Source organism: Diplotaxodon limnothrissa, linkage group LG11 (genome assembly GCF_057381915.1).
Source record: "Diplotaxodon limnothrissa isolate DT_005_m linkage group LG11, D_limnothrissa_male_GT1.1, whole genome shotgun sequence".
NCBI classification, from domain to species: Eukaryota; Metazoa; Chordata; class Actinopteri; order Cichliformes; family Cichlidae; genus Diplotaxodon; species Diplotaxodon limnothrissa.
The window spans coordinates 3408260-3427698 of NC_140606.1; the positions used below are offsets into that span (position 1 = coordinate 3408260).

Genomic DNA, 19439 nt, shown 5'->3' on the forward strand with positions numbered 1-19439 from the left:
TGCCGTGGTGGTAATCCCCGAACCAAATGGTGGACACCAGAGGTGAAGGGAGCCACCAGGCTGAAGAGGGAGTCCTATCGGGCTTGGTTAGCCTGTGGGACTCCGGAGGCAGCCAACAGGTATCGACAGGCCAAGCGGAATGCGGCTCGGGCAGTGGCTGAAGCAAAAACTCGGGTGTGGGAGGAGTTCGGAGAGGCCATGGAAAAAGACTTTCGGACTGCCTCGAAGAGATTCTGGCAAACCGTCAGGCGTCTCAGGAGGGGAAAGCGGTGCTCTACCTGCACTGTGTATAGTGCTGGCGGAGCGCTGCTGACGTCGACTGAGAAAATTGTCAGGCGGTGGAAGGAATACTTCGAGGACCTCCTTAATCCCACTGACACGTCTTTCGAGGAGGAAGCAGAGTCTGGGGATGAGGGGAATGACCCGCCAATTTCCGGGGGCGAGGTCACTGAGGCAGTTAAACAACTCCTTGGTGGCAGAGCCCCTGGTGTTGATGAGGTCCGCCCCGAGTTCCTGAAGGCTCTGGACGTTGTAGGGCTGTCCTGGTTGACACACCTCTGCAATGTTGCATGGAGATCAGGGGCAGTACCTGTGGACTGGCAGACCGGGGTGGTGGTCCCCATCTTTAAGAAAGGGGACCGGAGGGTGTGTTCCAACTACAGGGGGATCACACTCCTCAGCCTCCCTGGGAAAGTCTATGCCAGGGTGCTGGAAAGGAGAGTTCGTCCGCTAGTCGAACCTCAGATACAGGAGGAACAATGCGGTTTCCGTCCTGGTCGCGGAACACTGGACCAGCTCTTCATCCTCTCCAGGATACTTGAGGGTGCATGGGAGTTTGCCCAACCAGTCTACATGTGTTTTGTGGACTTGGAGAAGGCATTCGACCGTGTCCCTCGGGGTGTCCTGTGGAAGGTGTTGCGGGAGTATGGGGTGTCTGGCCCATTGCTACGGGCCATTCGATCCCTATACAACCGTTGCAAGAGCTTGGTTCGCATTGCCAGCAATAAGTCAGACTCGTTCCCGGTGGGTGATGGGCTCCGCTAGGACTGCCCTTTGTCACCGATTCTGTTCATAATTTTTATGGACAGGATTTCTAGGCGCAGCCAAGTGGTGGAGGGCTTTCACTTCGGTGGCCTCAGAATCTCATCTCTGCTTTTCGCGGATGATGTGGTTCTGTTGGCTTCATCGGGTGAAGGCCTCCAGCTCGCACTGGAACGGTTCGCAGCCGAGTGTGAAGCAGCCGGAATGAGGATCAGCACCTCCAAATCTGAGTTCATGGTTCTCAGCCGGAAAAGGGTGGAGTGCCCACTCCGGGTCGGGGATGAGTTCCTGCCCCAAGTGGAGGAGTTCAAGTATCTCAGGGTCTTGTTCGCGAGTGATGGCCGCGACCCGGCCCCGGATAAAGCGGATGAAGATGGATGGATGGCATTAATAATGGCAGGACTTCTTTGAGCAGTCTTGTAGGAATGGGGTCTAAAAGACACGATGATGATACGATGAAAGTAATTAGTGAAGTTAACTCAGAAAGATCAATTGGAGAAAAAGACTCTAAATGAATGTCAATGATACTGAAAGTAGCTGTAGATAATGTTACATCTGTGGGATGATTATGGGTCATTTTTTCTCTAATCGTTAAAATTTTATTTGTGAAGAAGTTCATGAAGTCATCACTAGTTAACATTAAAGGGATGGTTGGCTCAACAGTGCTCTGACACTTTGTTTGTCTGGCTACAGTGCTGAAGAGAAACTTAGGGTTGTTCTTATGTTCTTCAATCAGTGATGAATATTAAGATGTTCTAGCTTTACGGGGGTCTTTTTAAAATTTTAATCTGAATTTCCAGCTGAGATGGACAAGGCTCACCATCAGGCTTTCAAATAAATTAAAACTCTGTATTGATCTTTGTTTAATTAATAATGTGCTTCAAAGGCTCTGATAGTTAGTATGACTCAGGGGTGTTAATTCATTTAAACTTACATAATTATCCTGCTGTAACCAGGTTTCAGTAAGGCAGAGTAAATCGATTTGTTGATCAATTATTAAGTCAAGGTGCTGTTGAGGACACTGTATTGTTCGTTCGTTCTTTCTTTCTTTCTTTCTTTCTTTCTTTCTTTCTTTCTTTCTTTTATTTTTTTACATTTAAGCAGTGTTGGGTAAGTTACTTTAAATTAGTAACTTAGTTACATTACTAGTTACTTCCATCAAAAGTAACTCAGTTACTTCAAGTTACTCGTTACTTTCAAAGTAACTAGTTACTAGGGAAAGTAACTTTTACTCAGACTTCTCTTGTTAATGTGTTGCTAACTGGATACCCAGCAAGAGTGCCAGTCTTCTAGCTTGCTTACTTGCCACAAGTACACTGTGCCACCTACCAACAGAAAGGAAAAGATAATGTGCATATTTCCACGAGAGAAATCCCACGCCTGGACCGTCATTGACTGCTGCCATGATTCTAGCCTACGTCACAGAGTCATGTGCGCCTTTTACATCCAACACAAAAACTGCAGTCGTGGTGCTTTTGATTGTACTCAGAACTCGGAAATTCTGCCTTCTGAATAGGAAGATGTTGGTAACACCAGACTGCAGCTGAGCTGCATACAGGGCTGGACTGGGACAAAAAATCAGCCCGGGCATTTTGACTAGAGACCGACCCACCATTATAGCAAAAATCATAAAGCCTTTGAATGAAAACAAACACTGTTGTGAGAGTGATGTACACTGTCTTGATGGTATATATGCATCAATCTATCAATCGTTTGTTGTAAGACTCAGATAATTATTTATTAAAAGCGAGACATTTTAAATGAGAATAAGAAAGTATTTCTTTGTGCCCCCCTCTCCCTGTTAATGCCCTACCTGGCCCCCTGGCAACACTTTGCTAGACCCGCCCCTGCACAGTTACCAGCTGTCAGCTACCTAAAAAAGGATCCTGGTGTTATTTGTCTCTCAGAAACAGTTCATAACTTCCCTTCAACTCATTCATGTCACCTAAAAGGTAAACCTGTTTCTCCATCACCTGTTCAGCTCTGATGATCCAGTAAGGACATCTCCTGGTTTCATCTTCATGTTTCCAAACCGACATCATGACCAGCAGCTTTGCAGCTGTGGCTCCAGCAAACATCAGCTGATACTAGAAATTAATATTAAATAAATTCTAACAACAGCTGATCAAGCTTAAACGTGCTGCTGTTGTTTAGCGCTACATCCGCTGGTTTCCTCTTTCTGGCGCAAAGTGGACGATAAATAAACAAGAGAGAAAAGCCGATCAGCTGATCATTGATAAGTTTCATGATTGAAGTAGAAACAGGAGAGAGAGGGTGAGAGGATGAGAGAAGAAGAGGCAGCTGTGCAGTGTAACGACAGAATAACTCCAGCTTTGTGTCTTTTTCATTGTAGCTGAAGTCCGGGACAAACTGTTCCTTTTCACCTCAATAAGAAACGCGTAATAATTTCTCTGAATACGAGACGATTCCGTTTTTTACGGGACGGTTGGCAACTCTAATAATTAACCGTATGAACAAAATAAAGTTCCACATCAGTAACATAGCACCACCCAGCTGTATAGAAACTCCGTCATGCTAGCTAGTACGCAGTACGAAAAAGTCAGCACAACGAAAATAAACTCCACCTAAACTTGGTTTATATCTGACCCAGAGAGACTGCAGGTCATAACTTCTTACCTGAAGTTCAGTTCACACTTGGACCGGCGGCCGCTTCGGGTCTCTCCTCCCTCATCCACCTGCTGGCCTCGACCACTTGCTAATGTTACTGAATCTGTGGGAGCTCCGCGATAGCCACCACACGAAGTAACGAGTAACGACCCTATCTAAATCCCAGTAACGACTAACGCGTTCCTGGTTTTGGCATAATAACTAGTTACCGTGCTCGTTACCACAATAATAACGTAGTTACTGTAACACGTTACTTAATAACGCGTTAGTCCCAACACTGCATTTAACAGTGGCCTCCCATGGACGAACGTGATAGAGCCTGCCTGAAACTAGGAGAAAAATTGAAACGGGAGCGGCATTCAGGGAGGGAAACGTGGGTGTACGGGGCCTGTGAAATGCGACCCAGGGGTACTCTGGGACCTCCGGGGTCCGGAGCTGCCCCGAAGGGGAGCACAAGGGTTAAGTCATGTTTTTGCTGGTTTTTAGTTTGTTTTTTTGTGTTTGGGAGCTGACACAGTCTCAGTGGAGATGGGGTGTTATGGGGATAACAGGAGGAGAGAAGCTGCAGAGGTGTGTGAGACTGCAACTGATTGGGGAGGGGACCAGAGAAAACTACAGAGTCTGACATTGTTTTGGCAAAGTTACACACTGATTCAATATTGATTTTAGTGACATCTGATTGATGTAACCGGGTGTCATTATTGCTGATGTGAATTATACTTTTACTGAATTCAGGTTTACCCTCAGTGTCGCCTGCTCTGGCCCCTGGAAGACAATTGACTATGGTTGCTGCTGTCTTCACGTGTCTCAGAACGGAATCAGCAATTACCAGAGTTTGATCCCTGGCGGGTGTGTCGCCGAGTGGAGGAAACAGTTAGACACATGAACACGTTGGTGGTGTTCCAGGACTTCTGTTTAAGACTATGCTCCCTCCTCACCGTCACCCAGCCATCATGTTTTCCCGTCTGCTCAGGATAACCTGCTGGGGGACAGTTAGCAGGGCCTACGCCACCTTCCACTGCTCCTGCTACAGGGGCCTGACCAGCTACAGGGTTTTCAAGGGTGGGATTTCGAGTGTCCAATTCAGCGATCCAGGCCTCCAGAGCTGCATAAAGGCTACATTTATTACAAGTATCATTACTGCTCATTTAAAAAAACAGAAAGCATAACTCTTCTCCAGAGTCGGAGCAGTCTTCCACAATAATTGGGTTTGACATATCAGGTTAAATAAAGACTGCTGAGGAGCAAGCATGGCTTGGGCCCATCTCAGAGCTCACCCTTGCAGCAGGATAACCATGAAAGAAATTTTGCACAGTCTGAGGAATAAATTCTCCTTTGTTGATGAAACACTAGGAAACACTGTGAGGAAACCTCCGTTCTTTTCACTGGTAAAAACTTCAGGGGCCTCTCCAGAGGTACAACCTCCCTGAGCTGTGCTGCTGACCATGCCCATCGTTTTATGACCACAGTATACTCATTTTATAACAGATGTGAATCCAGCAGATTATCTTTGACATGTGGTGGACCAGGAGATTTGCAACATGGATGCACAGCCGACAAATCTGAAGCAACTGTGTGATGCTATCATGTCAATATGAAACTGAATCTGTGAGGAATGTTTCCAGGTCTTTGTTGAATCTGTGCCACAAAGAATTAAGGCAGTTCTGAAGGTGAAAGAAGGTCCAAAACAGTACTGGCAACTAATGAAGTGGCCAGTGACTGTATTTAGTGTCTAGATGTTTTTTCAGTATTTTATTCACTTAATAGCAGGACAGAATACCACATGACTGTGGCCTTGTGTTATACCCTCTCTGCTGCAGTGATGCTGCAGACAAACACAAACATCGTGATCAGACTTTTAAGAAGAGCCTCTTGAAGATGAAGGTCTGTGTCTCTTGACCTAAACACATAATCCAGTTAAATCTGATTTATGTTCATCAATGCCCCTCACACTGTAACTTAAAGTAATAAATTGGTTACTGATTAATTACAGAAGTATATTTGTGAGCTTAAAGATGTAAGCCTTGGACCATCGAGATGAAATGTGGTTGGGAAACGTAACAAGCATTAATAAAACTTCATCAGTAGCTCAAGCAAGACCTCAAAACCTTTGCTCACCACATGTGGTTAGCAGACTGTGGTTGAACCATGCAGCCTAACAACATGCAGTAAATTGCAGGTTAAAGCAGTTTGCTTACACGTTGTTAAACGAGGGAAGGGAACTAATGTGGCTGTCACATTACCCTTTTGTCCCATTTCATCCCAGAACTCGATTAAATTGCTGCTCACTTTCTACAGTACTTAAAACTGATCAGTAGGACCTGAAACTGCAAACATTCAAACATTCAGGCCAAGTAAGAATCAGCGGGTGCACGTATTAATCTTCTAAAAGTTTCTGACCAGGAGGTTAAACTCATACAAATTAGCTTCACCCAGGCTCATGAAAACATTTTCCTGCTTACAGATAGCAGATCATTTGTGTCAGTAAGGTTTATATTTGAGCTTCTTGTTCACACAGAACAATTTTTCTTCATTTTTTAACGATTACCAAAGTCTGTGAATCCCCAAATTGTGCAGTTGTTCTATTTGCTCCCCCTGAGGTCACTTTCACCATGTGACAAAAACAACGCCCCGCTGTACACACTCGGGCCACCAGCAACTTTCTAAATCCTCAATAAAAAGCTGACGGGTTGCAATGATGTTCCAAATAACTTATTAAGAAAACAACTAAAGAGACAGAAACTATTATGAAAACTGGTTTATTTTATATCTCCTAGTTTGAAGTGAAGCAATAAAAACATGTATAAAACATCACAAACTGTAATATTTTACAAATGCTTATGTCCTGCTGATCCAATGGAGACATCTTCCAGTGACAGTCTTCATCCGTGTGTGTGTGAGGAGGATCCTAAACCCACCGACACAGAAGTGCATGTTCACAACTCCCTCTGTGCAGGCGGTGTCAGGTGGTGCTGTGGCCAGTCAGGCATGAAGTGCTGAGAGTGGATCTTTGGTCCTCTGTGCAGCTCTGTCCACTCTCAGCTTCCCTGCAAAGCAATAACACAAGAAAGACGTAATTTTAACACAAAACAGCATTTCCATAGTAGGCAGCTGCAGCATGTTGTTAAAAAGCTATTTTAAACTCAACATATACACACAATAAATAAACTTAGACCTACAGTCCTGTAGGACGATGATTTACACCAGCTTTTGGAAGGATTTAGTCTTCAAGACAGTTTGTAGCCAATGTGAGGTGATAACTTACATGGCTGGAACACAGCACCACTCTCCCGTTTGTCATTTGCTCATCCATCCTTCTCATCGGGTTGGGGTAAGGCTGTCTTCTGGGTGGAGCATCTCTCTGTGTTAGCGCCGTCTAGAATGCTGGGAGGACAAGTGTAAAGCACCTGAAGACAAAAAGACAAAGACAAAAGGATGAATTCACAGATCACAGAGTTGTTCAATTTACTTTTCTTCTGTTATGTGTTTTTACCTTACCTCTGATCCCTGAGCCACAGGCTATACCTTATGTATAAACAAGAGACTACAGTCAGTTCACGACATCATTTTTAAACCTTTTCTACTTATTTGTGTTGACATTAAGTACGGACTTACCTTTGTCCTGCATGGTGAGCTAGAGCTTGAGAAAAAATATGCAAGTCATTTCAACAGTTACCTGTGATATTAACAAAAATAGAAGTAACAACACCTAAAACACTACCTTACAGTCACACAGGCAATGTCACATATTAAGAAAAAAACAATACATTTCACATGTGTTAGTTAATATTCTTTAAAAGTCAGATATTCTTAGTTAGCTGTGTTACAAACATCACTAGACACAAAGGCTTAACTTAAACATTACAAAGTTAATTAAAAAGTAAAGCATATTTACAAGAAGCTGTCCTCAAAGCAAGAAAGTGTCTTACAAACACTGCAAGACGCAAAGACCAACTTAAACGTTTAAAGTTTAAAAACAAGTTCTAACATTACCTATTCAGTCACTGTCATCAAGTGAAAGGTTAAAAGGCCTTTCCCAGAAGCGTCTGACACCAAAAGAACCTGATGATGTTGAAGGGCCACAGAACGTGTCATCACTTACCTTGCACCTCTTCAGTGCAGATGTCTTCTCTGCTTCTCTTTGCTGAGGAGGTGAGAACTGAGGTTGAAGGAGAAGCTTCGTGAGAAGAGGGGGAGGATGAGAGAAGGATATACTCACCATAACTGACACTCTGGGTATCAGTGTCCTGTTCTTCATCAGAAGAGATGGTTCTCGGGAGACTGTCATCCAGGATCCTGATGACTTCAGGAAGGCCTTCTTCTGCAGGACGTTCAACCACGTAGTCAAGACGACATGTGAGGAAACAAGTTTAAAATAACATTAGGAATGTGATAAACACCAAGTGCTAAAGGAACAGAGCTACATCTGTTAGTTTCAGCAGATGATGAGAGAAAAGCATTTTAGGCTACATTTATGTCAGACTGAATGACACAAGTTTGACTTCATTTGACCTTGAAGGAGAGGTCAGAGGTCAGATGTAATGGGATATTTTAAATCTTTACACAGTACCTTTATATATTGACCACAGACTCCACACTTTTAAGAATCATAGCTTCTAAATTATAAAGGTTTTTGTTCATTTTTGACCAATAATAAAGTTAACCTTGAAGAAGATGTAAGCTAAATTTACATAACCCCACTCTACACCCCTACAAAGTTTGATCAGGGTTAATTCAATTTTTTTCAGCTATGATGTTTACAAAAAAAATAACAGGCAAGCAAAAGTTACTAAAAACATAACCTCCTTGGCAGAAGTAAAAATTGCAAACACACAAAGCTGTGCAGGTATGTCTCAAAACCATGGTCAAGCAAAAAAACAAACAACTAAAAACTCTTAACACAAAATCTGCATTATTAGGAATGTGCACAAGGACTGTATCTGCCATAAGGACAGATACATTGAATCTTTTTACCACATGCTATCCCTGTGTAATACAATATATCTGTCTGCTATATAATAAGATATATTATAAAGTAATACCATAACATAAGGTCTTAATACCATTATTACTACTATACTATGATTACTGTTTTCATATTCTTTTTTATATTCTTTTATTTTTATTATTTTTTATCATCACGTTTTGTAGCAGGGAAAAAGTTATAGTTTATTTCAATAAAGCCTTTGATCCGGAGAAGAACAGGATGTTAGGAGAAGACCGGGATCTGGTGTGTTTACACCTGTGTGTTCTGACGTCATGACATCCTGAAGATGCTGTTACCACAGAGACTGATTTTGGAGCATTTTACAAATTTTTGTCCATTAAGCTATTTTTAACCATTCACGTGACACAACTATATAAATGGAGCTCACCGCAGTGTAATTTACAGTTAATTCATGATCATTTACACTTACTGCCTTTGTCAGCCTTTATGCAGCATGTATACTAACCACGTAGGTATAGGTATACCAGGAAATAAACACAGATATTAGAAAGCAGCAAATCACTCAAGCAAACATCTGGTGACTAACATTAGCATATAGCTCATGCTAATATTACATCTTCACATTTTTCTTTTCAAAGCTAACAATAACTTAGCGTTCTCGCTACTCACCATGCTTTTAAACAGTTATATGTTAGCAATGACAACATTTAACAAATGTTTTTAAAATGCTAGCCATGCTAATTAGCCTTAGTAATTGCTTGAGGTCTTGTTTCCAGGTCTAGCGGTCATAAGCGAGCCAGCCTTTGGCACGAAAATCAATCTTGTAAAGCTCACTATTAAACTGACAAAAAGCCTTAGAACCTAGAAACTATGATACTTACAACTTTGCTATGTTTGTGTCATAACATATAGCAAGACCCCATAACAATAACTGACCTTTGACCTCTTCTCAAGATTAATCTTATGGTTAAAGAAATAATGCTATATAGAGCTAATGTAACACTATGTTTTTACTGCCATTGTTTGACAACATATAAGCATAAAGGAAATGGGGATTCTAAATATCAGGTTATTATGACTTCATTAGGTTGACCCCGAAGGAAATTGGGTTAAGGCTGCCGACCTTTGCCAGCGCCGACTTGCCCTCCAACCATACATACATTACACAAACATCACATGGGGAAGACAGGTCAGAGAGGTATAACAATGGAAAATGCACAACATGAGGAGAGACGAGGAGAAAAAATAACTCCCCCCAGACTGAGCTCCAACAGGGAGATCAGTTTGAGAACAGAAAAAAAACACCTCTGCACATGTGTGAACATATGTGGCTTAAGTAAGAAAGTAGCCGCTTCTGTCTTCTGTCTAATTTAACTATTTTTTTTTAAATAAATTATTATTATTAACAAACAGGAAAAATGTAAGTAAATACATTTTCTTTTGGCAATTCACCGATCCAGTAAAAGAAAATTAAGTTGCGTGGACAACAACGTGCCCAATAACAGCTTATGTCTTAATGTGATTAACTTGAGCACAGCCTTTTTGCTAAAATAAATGTACAGGTTTCATCTAACTTACCTCTACATGGTTGCGCAGGTTTGATGTGGAATTTCTAAAAGCTGCTAACTCGGTCTCTCTGGCAAACACAGCTTGCACTGCATAATAAAGCTGTTGCCTTTCTTGCACTTGAAGCCGAAATGGTCCCTTAAACACGGCCAGGGGTTCACATCGGTTTCCTCGAGTTCAGGGTCAGCAGAATTCGACGGGGTTTCTTTTTTCGCTGGATCCGTACCACCGATGTCAGACTCATCTTTATTGTGACCCAACGCCAATTTGTTCTACTACCCATCATTCCCTGCAGTATTTCCGAAGCGCAATGTTGGTTTTTTTTGTTTGTTCTTTTAATTTACTCAGTAACTGGTGTGATTGAAAATGTAGTGAAGTACAATACTTTTTAAAAAAATATACTTAAGTAAAAGTAAAATTACCGACTTGAAAAATGACTTTAAAAAGTACAAATACACAAAAAAAACTACTCAATTACAGTAACGCAAGTAAATGTAATTCGTTACTTTCCACCATTGGTGATTGGCCACACCTGAAGACCACGACACACCTGCAGCTGATCAGCCTGATCGGAGGAGCTACTTGAGGATGTGGTGGAGCTCTCTCCGACGCGGGATCATTGCGTGGCTTCACGTTAGTCTCTTGACCAGTTGCCTAGTTTAAGTCTGTTGCATTATGGTGTGTCTGACGGCTGCCTCTCTTTTATGTTCCCAGGAGTAGTGGGGAGACGAGAGGACAGCGAGCACGGGGTGCTCATCACGGAGAAGCGGAGACAGGAACACTAGCACTGGGAAAAGGACACGTCACGGGAGTCGGGAGTGCACAGAGGATTTATTGTTATTTTCCTTATCACTGTAAACAAACGCACTGCTTATTCACAGAGCTCCGCACCTGGGTGCTCCTCCCTCACACCCCCACGGTTTGCCCTGCCAGGTTTTCCCTGGCAAACTGTGACAACAACACTGTCCAATAGAGACACATGAATGAAATGCAGTGTCAATAAAAACACAGATTTTTTTTCATATTCTTCAATGATATTTATTTAAAAATGTAATATTTTTACATCTGAATAAACTTTTGGGCATTACGCTGACTGATGGATGGACAATGAATGCTTCCTCATCCTTCTTGTCATGCACCGTGGAAGTGTCTGAGGAGCTTTTCCACTTGGATTCTGTGTCCACACTTCACAGGTGGAGTTTCCAGCCTCTCACCTGGGCCTCATCTGCAAACAATCAGCAGGAGGGCTTCTTAAACCGGCGCTGCCTGCTACTCCTCGCCAGTTTGTTCTGCCATCTCCAGTGGTAACTAAGCTTCACCTCTGCTCCAGTTCTCACTTGCTCCTTCCCTGTGTTTAACCTTGTTTCCCCTGTGTTTAGATCTCTTCTGCAAGCATACTCATCCTACCCTCAAACTCCCTTACTCGTCCAGCAACAACTTCTCCCTCTGTTGCAGAATTCCCGTTGGATTGTTCCATCAGGAGCCAGATGATCAGTCTCTCGATAGCTTTTCCTCTGGTTCCTGCTCTCTGCTGACACTCCTAGCTCGAGCCACGTTCTCCATTCCCTCTCTTTAAACAAAGTCTCATAAATAGTTTAACCATGTGCATTGAATCTGCATTTGGGTCTAAGCCTTCTATGGAGGGAAGAAATCATCACAGTGACATCTATTCCATTTTCAATTCAATTCAATTTTATTTATACAGCGCCAAATCACGGCAACAATCACCTCAAGACGCTTTATATTGTAAGGTATACTTACAAAGAAAAACCCAACAATCACATGACCCCCTATGAGCAGCACTTTGGCGACAGTGGGAAGGAAAAACTCCCTTTTAACAGGAAGAAACCTCCGGCAGAACCAGGCTCAGGGAGGGGCGGGGCCATCTGCTGTGATTGGTTGGGGTGAGAGAAGGAAGACAGGATAAAGACATGCTGTGGAAGAGAGACAGAGGTTAATAACAAGTAAGATTCAGCAGAGGTCTGTTTACACATAGTGGGTGAAGAAGAAACACCCAGTGCATCATGGGAATCCCCCAGCAGCCTAATGCTGGGCATACACTGTGCAATTTTTGGCCCATTTTGAGACGATTTTTCAGTCATGTGACTGTTTTGGGGATCGGCCCGAGTTAATCATGTGTTGTGCGTCGTATACATGGGGTAACGAGAAGCGATTAACACCTCCCAATCAACAATCGTTTGGTCGTAAGAAAATCAAACCTGTTTGAAATCCTGTCGGCCGTTGTGAGGGTGTCACCGCAGCACGCACAAACACAGAAATGAAAGTGAAAGGATGGAGCTACACGGATGTGATCTGGACACAAGCGATGGAGGTTTGTAGAACTTTGGCAAGCTCGTCCGAACCTTTTCGATGTGGCCTCACAAAATTATGGACTGATTCTTATACAGCGCTTTTCTACTCTCCCGGAGTACTCAAAGCACTCTATACAACACGCCTCATTCACCCAATCACACCCATTCTCACAAACACTGTCTCTATACTTAGTGCTTTCTAACTACATTCACACTCCAATGGATGTATCAGAAAGCAACTTGGGGTTAGTATCTTGCTCAAGGATACTTGACGTGCTGACTGGAGGAGCCAGGGATCGAACCACCAACCTTCTGATCAGTAGGTGACCTGCTCTACCTCCTGAGCTACAGCCACCCCAATTATCACGACCGCAACAACCGTGAAAATAGTGTAAAATTTTGTGTCATAACCTTCATGCTATGGACGCACAGTGTGAGCACTCAGGTCGCACAGAGCAGCGGGCCGTATAGTGTGAGACCCAGCATTGTGACCTACTACTCACCTCTGAGTCAATCGTACAGTCTGAGCAGGAGCTGAATAACGCGACTGTACAAATTGCACAGTGTATACCCAGCTTATTGCAGCATAACTGAGGGAGGAATCAGGGTCACCTGAGTAGGCCATCAGCCTACTAAAAGGACAGAGAAAAAACCCATCGAAATAGTGAGTCGTCATCACAGGTGCTGGTGGACTCATTTGAACACCTCCGAAATTTGCAAACATGCAAGTATTCCTCTTCTTCCTCAAAATCCTCTTGGGAACGCTTCCTCGAGCCTCCAGTTTCATGGTTGTCAAGCTCTTCCTGCGCATCTTCAAAACGTTCATCACTACTGCTCTCAGAGTGATCGTACACAGTTGAGCTGGTCCCTGAATCAGAGTTTGCAAGCCTGGAATTTTTGCTATCACGCTCTTCTTCATCTACATCTTCCTCTCTGGACCTTTTCGTGGATCCACCAGCCAGCGGCCCTTCTTCTGTTACCTGCTGATTGATGTCCTCATCAGCAATATTACCAAAACAGCCCTCGCCATCAGTGTCACAAGCAGAAAAGAAGTCAGAGTCATCATCAGAAAACTCCTCGCTCCATCTGATTCTTTTGTTTGGTTCCACATCTTCTTCATACAGCTCTCTAGACCTCCTCCTGGATACACCCGGCTGAGGATCCTCTTCTGGGATGTACTGGTGAACATCCACACAGTCTTCAAATGCCTCATCAGAATCCTCATTTTCAACACCAACAACAACAACAACAGCATTGTGATCATCATGCAGTTCATTGTTGTCAACATTGGCATTATTGTCTCTCACATTAATATTTTGAATGTTGACATTGTCATTGTCAAAGTCAGTGTCAGTGTAATCATCATATCGTTCCTCTAATAATCTAATAGCTCATTCAGCCTCCAAAAAATTATAGAGAGCAAAATAAAGATTGTTCAGGAAGCCAAAGAGTCCACCTGTCACGACTGGTGCCGCAGCCGTGTGAAGTGTAGAAAGGAGGACTCAAATGCAGCACTTATTCAGATGTGAGGGTGATTTATTAAGAATACTGAACATAAAGTGGGGATGGCAAAACAGGACTAAGGATAAACTAAACTGGGAGAAACTAAACCAAAGAGTAGCAAACTGGACACGCAGGGAGGACACGCAGGGAGGACACGCAGGGGATTCACGGAGAAATGCAGAGTACGCAGGGTGACACAGAGGATGAACACAGACGACGCGACAAGGAACAGAGGCAAACACACACTATAAATACACAGAGGGACACTGGGAAATCACACACAGGTGGGAGACACAGCTGGACCTGATTAACCTGACGAGACAGGGGAACACTAACACCAGGGACCAACAGAGGGAGCACAAACCCAGAAACCCAGTATCTAAAATCCCAAAACACAAACCATCCCAAAACAGCCCACACAGAATAATGAAAATAATAACAATAAATACACCAAACACAAAATCACTGAGTCACGGACTCAGGATCATGACACCACCAATAGGTTCATAAGCTGGTTCCTGATCTCCACTTGGAAACATTTCTGGGTTAACCTGTCGGCCTGTAAGATCATTTAATCTTTTAATGAGCATTCATAAATATCTGCTGAAAATCCGTTTTTCATCAATTCCAGGACTGAGTACATGTGCTTATACCATTACGGTTATTTTGTGATCCATAGTGGTGTGCGGATCGATACTGAAATATCGATTCTTCCGATACCAGCAATTTATGTTCTAGAATCGATTCTCATATTATAATATCGATATTTTAGTACTCTGGGGTAAATTTGTAGTTTTTCCATTAAAATGAACGCAGTGGAAAGAAACTATATCATTCGGATCGTGTAATTTGGAAGGAACTACTTCCTCTTACGCCTTTCATAGTCATGTGCGATATACGGCTGTATAAACGTGTCGCAGCCCCTGGCGTGCACACTCACAACAATGGCTGAGCGCAAACAGAGTCATGTGTGGACGCGTTTTACCTCCACAAACAGCCAAGACGCGGTTTGTGATATATGTGGCAACACAGTGGGGTGTTGTGGCAACAGCACTGACCTCGTCAAACACCTCGGAGTAAATCACATCACAGAATATGACGAGCTTATGTTGAGGCGAACTGAAGAGGAGGACAGGGACAGGTGCTGCTAGGGCGAGACAGACGTCTCTCACAGAGTGCTTTAGTGCTGCAGGCAGGCAACGTGCTCAAATAGCACAACGTCCGTTTTTATTTCTATATGATTATTCTGAATTATTAAACAACAAAAACAAGTTGTCTGATGTCCTCTAATCATTATGAAGCAATATGGTTATGTTATTATTACAATAACATAATACAATTATATGTTGTATTATGAAATGCAATGAAACATTAAGTTTTTGTACAGAGTATCGGTATCGGATCAGTATCGCCGATACCACCCTGAATTTTACTTGGTATCGGATCGGAAAGGAAATCAGTGGTATCGCACATCACTAGTGATCCATCTCCTGTCCTCCAATAGCCAAACCCATCTGTTCTCTGATTGGATAGTTAAATTTGTGATTGACATGACATTGGCCAATCAGATGAAAGAAGAAAAATAGGGTCAAATTTCATAGCTGTACCTTGAAACTTGAGTGCAGAGCAGTGTTGCCAACTTAGCGACTTTGTCGCTATATTTAGCGACTTTTTTTCTAAAAAGCGACTAGCGACAAATCTGGCGACTTTTTCTGGTGTTATTGGAGACTTATTTATGACGACTTTTTGACGTGAAAGCGAGTATCGCTTTTACTCTCAACAAGCAGCGGGTGCTGCCGTGGGTACCTCGCCCCTTCCAAAGCGCTCACGGGCGGAGGATAGTCCTCCCCCCGCTGCTATCAGGGCAGAAGATGTTCACACCTGTGCGTCCGAACTGCAAATGAATCGCGCATGAGCGAAGCCGCTGCTCCCGCACTGACTATAACGCAGTCAGTTCTTCTTTTACTGTTGTGCTGTTTTGTGGATCACAAGGTTTAAAACTACTTATAAACACACACACAAAGTAACTCCACCAGAGTGCCCATTTCGGGTCACTTTTGCCGGTCCAAGCCCGGATAAAGGAGCAGGGTTGGAATTGTGACATTAAAAAATCAATAATTGCTAAAATAAATTTAATTTGTAGTTCTAAATAAATTCTAACTGCATTTAGGACGTTCTTTACTCACTTTGTCTCTTTCATGATGTTATTTCTCTCTCCAACAACATAGGTTACAATTATATTAGCTGGACCAATTATGCAAATTAGGCGATGACGTCATTTAGCGACTTCTAGCGACTTTTAGGACAGCCAATAGCGATTTTCCTTACTGAGGAGTTGGCAACACTGGTGCAGAGTTTCACACGTATTTTTTGGCTAAGTCCACACAGAAATCTTTTTACACATACAAATCCTGATTTACAAGTACAAAATATTTATGACCACAATTTGAGCCCATACAATGTCCAAAGATTGAGCGACATCCTCGCGCTTAAATCCGCGCAGACAGCCTCATACTGGAGGACAGACCTGTGCAGGACGGCGGCCCTCTCCTGGTCTGTGACGTTTCCACCAGCCGCCCTCGCCCGGTAGTTCCCGTTTTATGGCGTCGTCGGTTTTTTGACTCGGTACATGCTCTCTCTCATCCGGGGGTCCGGGCCTCTGTTAAACTGGTCAGCTCTAAGTTTGTTGGCCGGGCCTTCACAAATCGGTGAAGGAATGGGCGGCGTGCATTCCCTGCCAGCTCGCGAAGGTTCATAAACACACCAAGGCACCCCTGGAGCAGTTCTTCATCATCATTCATGTACAAGTTGATCCGGTGGGTCCTCTGCCGCAGTCACACGCTTTTACGCACCTTTTAACTATTGTTGACCGCACCACCCGGTGCAGTCCCCCTGGCGTATACTACCTATACTACCGTTTTTGTCAACCTGGGTCTCGCGTTTCGCCCCCCCGTGGACATTACCTCAGACAGAGGCCCCCAGTTCGTTTTAGAGCTTTGGTCAGCTATGGACTGGGGGCCAAGGTCCACCACACAACCGCATACAACCCGTAAGCTAATGTGAGCGGTTCCACAGGTCGCCCCCCAGGAGCATCCCCCCAACCGCCAGCGTTTCAAATTCCTCCTGCCTTTCCTGCGCGCCTACACCAGCCTCGTTCACAGGATGGACCTTCCTCTGCCAGTTCTCTCCCTCACAGGTTCAGTTGTTCTGGCCGTTTGCTTAGGCCCACACTGAGACCTCTCCTGTCATCTTTACACACCTCCACAATATTATTATAATTTATTATAATTATTACCATAAGTTAGAAATTGTTGATGAATCACTGAGGATGTTACTCTTGAACTGCAGAATAATTTACCAATTCTATTCAGAATCACAGTCCAGAATGCTCACATATAATTCATCACATTAATCCTGACACACTGCTCTCTCTTCCACCAGCTACCTTTACATGTTAAAAGTATGATGGAAGCAGGAGTAAGGCGAGTCGGCTCACAGTCAGGGTGTGTTTTCCTCCTCTCAGACTGTGCGCGCAGGTGACGATGAGTAACGGCGGCCACATGGGGGCGCTTTATCAACCTGCTGTGGTGGGTAGCTTGGTCAAAATAGTGTTTCCGATGTGACTTCGCTGTGATAGGCAGATGTCTGAACGCACTTTTCCTTTACTAAATATTTATTTTTATTGGGCGATCCGAGTTTACTGAAAAACACGAGGAGGCAGAGAGGAGAACGCCCAGGACCAACCACGCGCCTGAGAGGACGGCGACAGTGATAGTTGTAGTTAATCAAATTAGCAGGCCTGTTATAAAAGAAGCCCCATTTCAACTTCAGCTGATATGCAATACAATACATTGGTCATAGTGTTGACTCTTATTCAAGTTGTAACACATTTATTTCATTTTAAAGATTTTAAACAGGGGCTTATTTACACATGGATTTATGGATTTATGCATTCATTCATAGATACACTTACACGACGTGTGCAAGGTGTACCACCACCCCGTCACCTCTCCTCCAGCAATTGGATAAGAGAATTAAAAATAGAGAGAGATGGGTGGACATACTAACGTGCAGGACTCCACAGCTTTAGCGGGACCTTGAACGCAGCACGCATAGGTTGAGAAACCCCGTGAAGAAATGACGCATCCATTCACAGCGCTTTTACTTCCTGCATCTGTGGCTACAGCTGATGCTTTCTAAGGGGCGCGGCACAGGCACTAACTGTAGCCTAATGGCTGTCGTGCATTTTAACAGAAGTTTTAGTTTTCTTTTCTAACCCGGCTGTAACTTTGGTGTGGACCCAGCACAATGGTAGGATTGATTTATGGTTCTGTACCTACGATACCGTCCAGTACGGGTAACTCTTCTGTGGGCTGCAATGAACTTCGGAGACATCATTTTTTCTTATTGGCACCTTTCAGGTGCTCTTTAACAGGGTCAGCACGGCTGAGGGAAGAGAGGTAGAGGCTAAGCGTTCATGCCAGTTACGGACTCTTCTTCACTAGGTTTGTATTTCCGTAAACAAAACGGAGCCATTCCAGGATTGAGGGTAAAAGCGGGAAAATACGCCCGAATGTTGTGTTACTTTGTGACTAAAGGTGGGAAAGATATTTGTAGCACGAACTTCGGAAGTGATAAATGTGTAAACCGCGTTTGGCGAGCTGCAGGTCAGACAAGTTCTTGCCAGCCTTTGTGTGTTTACAGTATTTGTGAAATGCAGCCACCGGTACTCATGCACTCAGTGTTTCAGACCGAGCTCAGAGATGCAGGCTGCTCACGTGTGGTCAGAATCGGAAAGTTACCTCGCAAACGGTAACCTCCAGGGAACGGCCCCGTGCACGCGCACACACATTTCTAAAAACCTTTTTGCGTTTACGTGTGGACGAGGAATACAGAGTTCATCACACACCGTCAGAGGTATGTGCCTTTTTCCACGCCACGCTGTGTGCACGTTATTGTTTACATGGGATGAACTGCAGAATAGCAGATAGAGACAAAATACTGTTAATCTGACTGTCTGCAGGTTTACACGCAGTTACTGTCCCTCCATTTACAAAGGCAGAGGCGTCACGGTGGGATTATTTTACGTGTAGTTGTTTTTTCCTGTGTAATAATATTCAACATTGCATCAATACATTTTTCAAAAAATGCCTCTCTGTGCAAAATGGGTTTAAAAGAAAGGAGCCAATAAAACAGTCCTTACATTCACACAAAGGTTCGGCTGAAAGCACCAACGAGACCCTGCTGTTTGTACTCGAGCAATTTTGTAACTAAATTGTCATCAGTTTCAAATGATAAGAAGTGAACCTGTGTGAGTCCTGTTGCTCACTTTGTTCATTTGATTTAGCAAAAATCGTGTCACAGTGGTTACATGGTTAGCGCGTGTTCCAAACACGAAGGGTGATGACAGGGTTCAAGAAATATCTGGGATGGCTGTGTCA

General features: G+C 43.6%; 1 protein-coding gene and 1 pseudogene across 1 annotated transcript; both read right to left on the reverse strand.

The window, feature by feature from the left end:
* Nucleotides 1–3952: 3952 nt before the first annotated feature.
* LOC146622213 (uncharacterized) lies at nucleotides 3953–5122 on the reverse strand (annotated as a pseudogene).
* A 1529-nt stretch (nucleotides 5123–6651) lies between these two features.
* Nucleotides 6652–16198, reverse strand: LOC146622214 (uncharacterized). Its single transcript, XM_085366784.1, has 6 exons — nucleotides 16185–16198; nucleotides 13129–13878; nucleotides 11075–11145; nucleotides 7889–7990; nucleotides 7772–7846; nucleotides 6652–6716 (listed from the first exon to the last, which is right to left on the reverse strand). Exons 1-6 carry the CDS (start codon nucleotides 16196–16198, stop codon nucleotides 6652–6654), a joined length of 1077 nt encoding a protein of 358 aa, XP_085222910.1.
* Between the last annotated feature and the right edge of the window lie 3241 nt (nucleotides 16199–19439).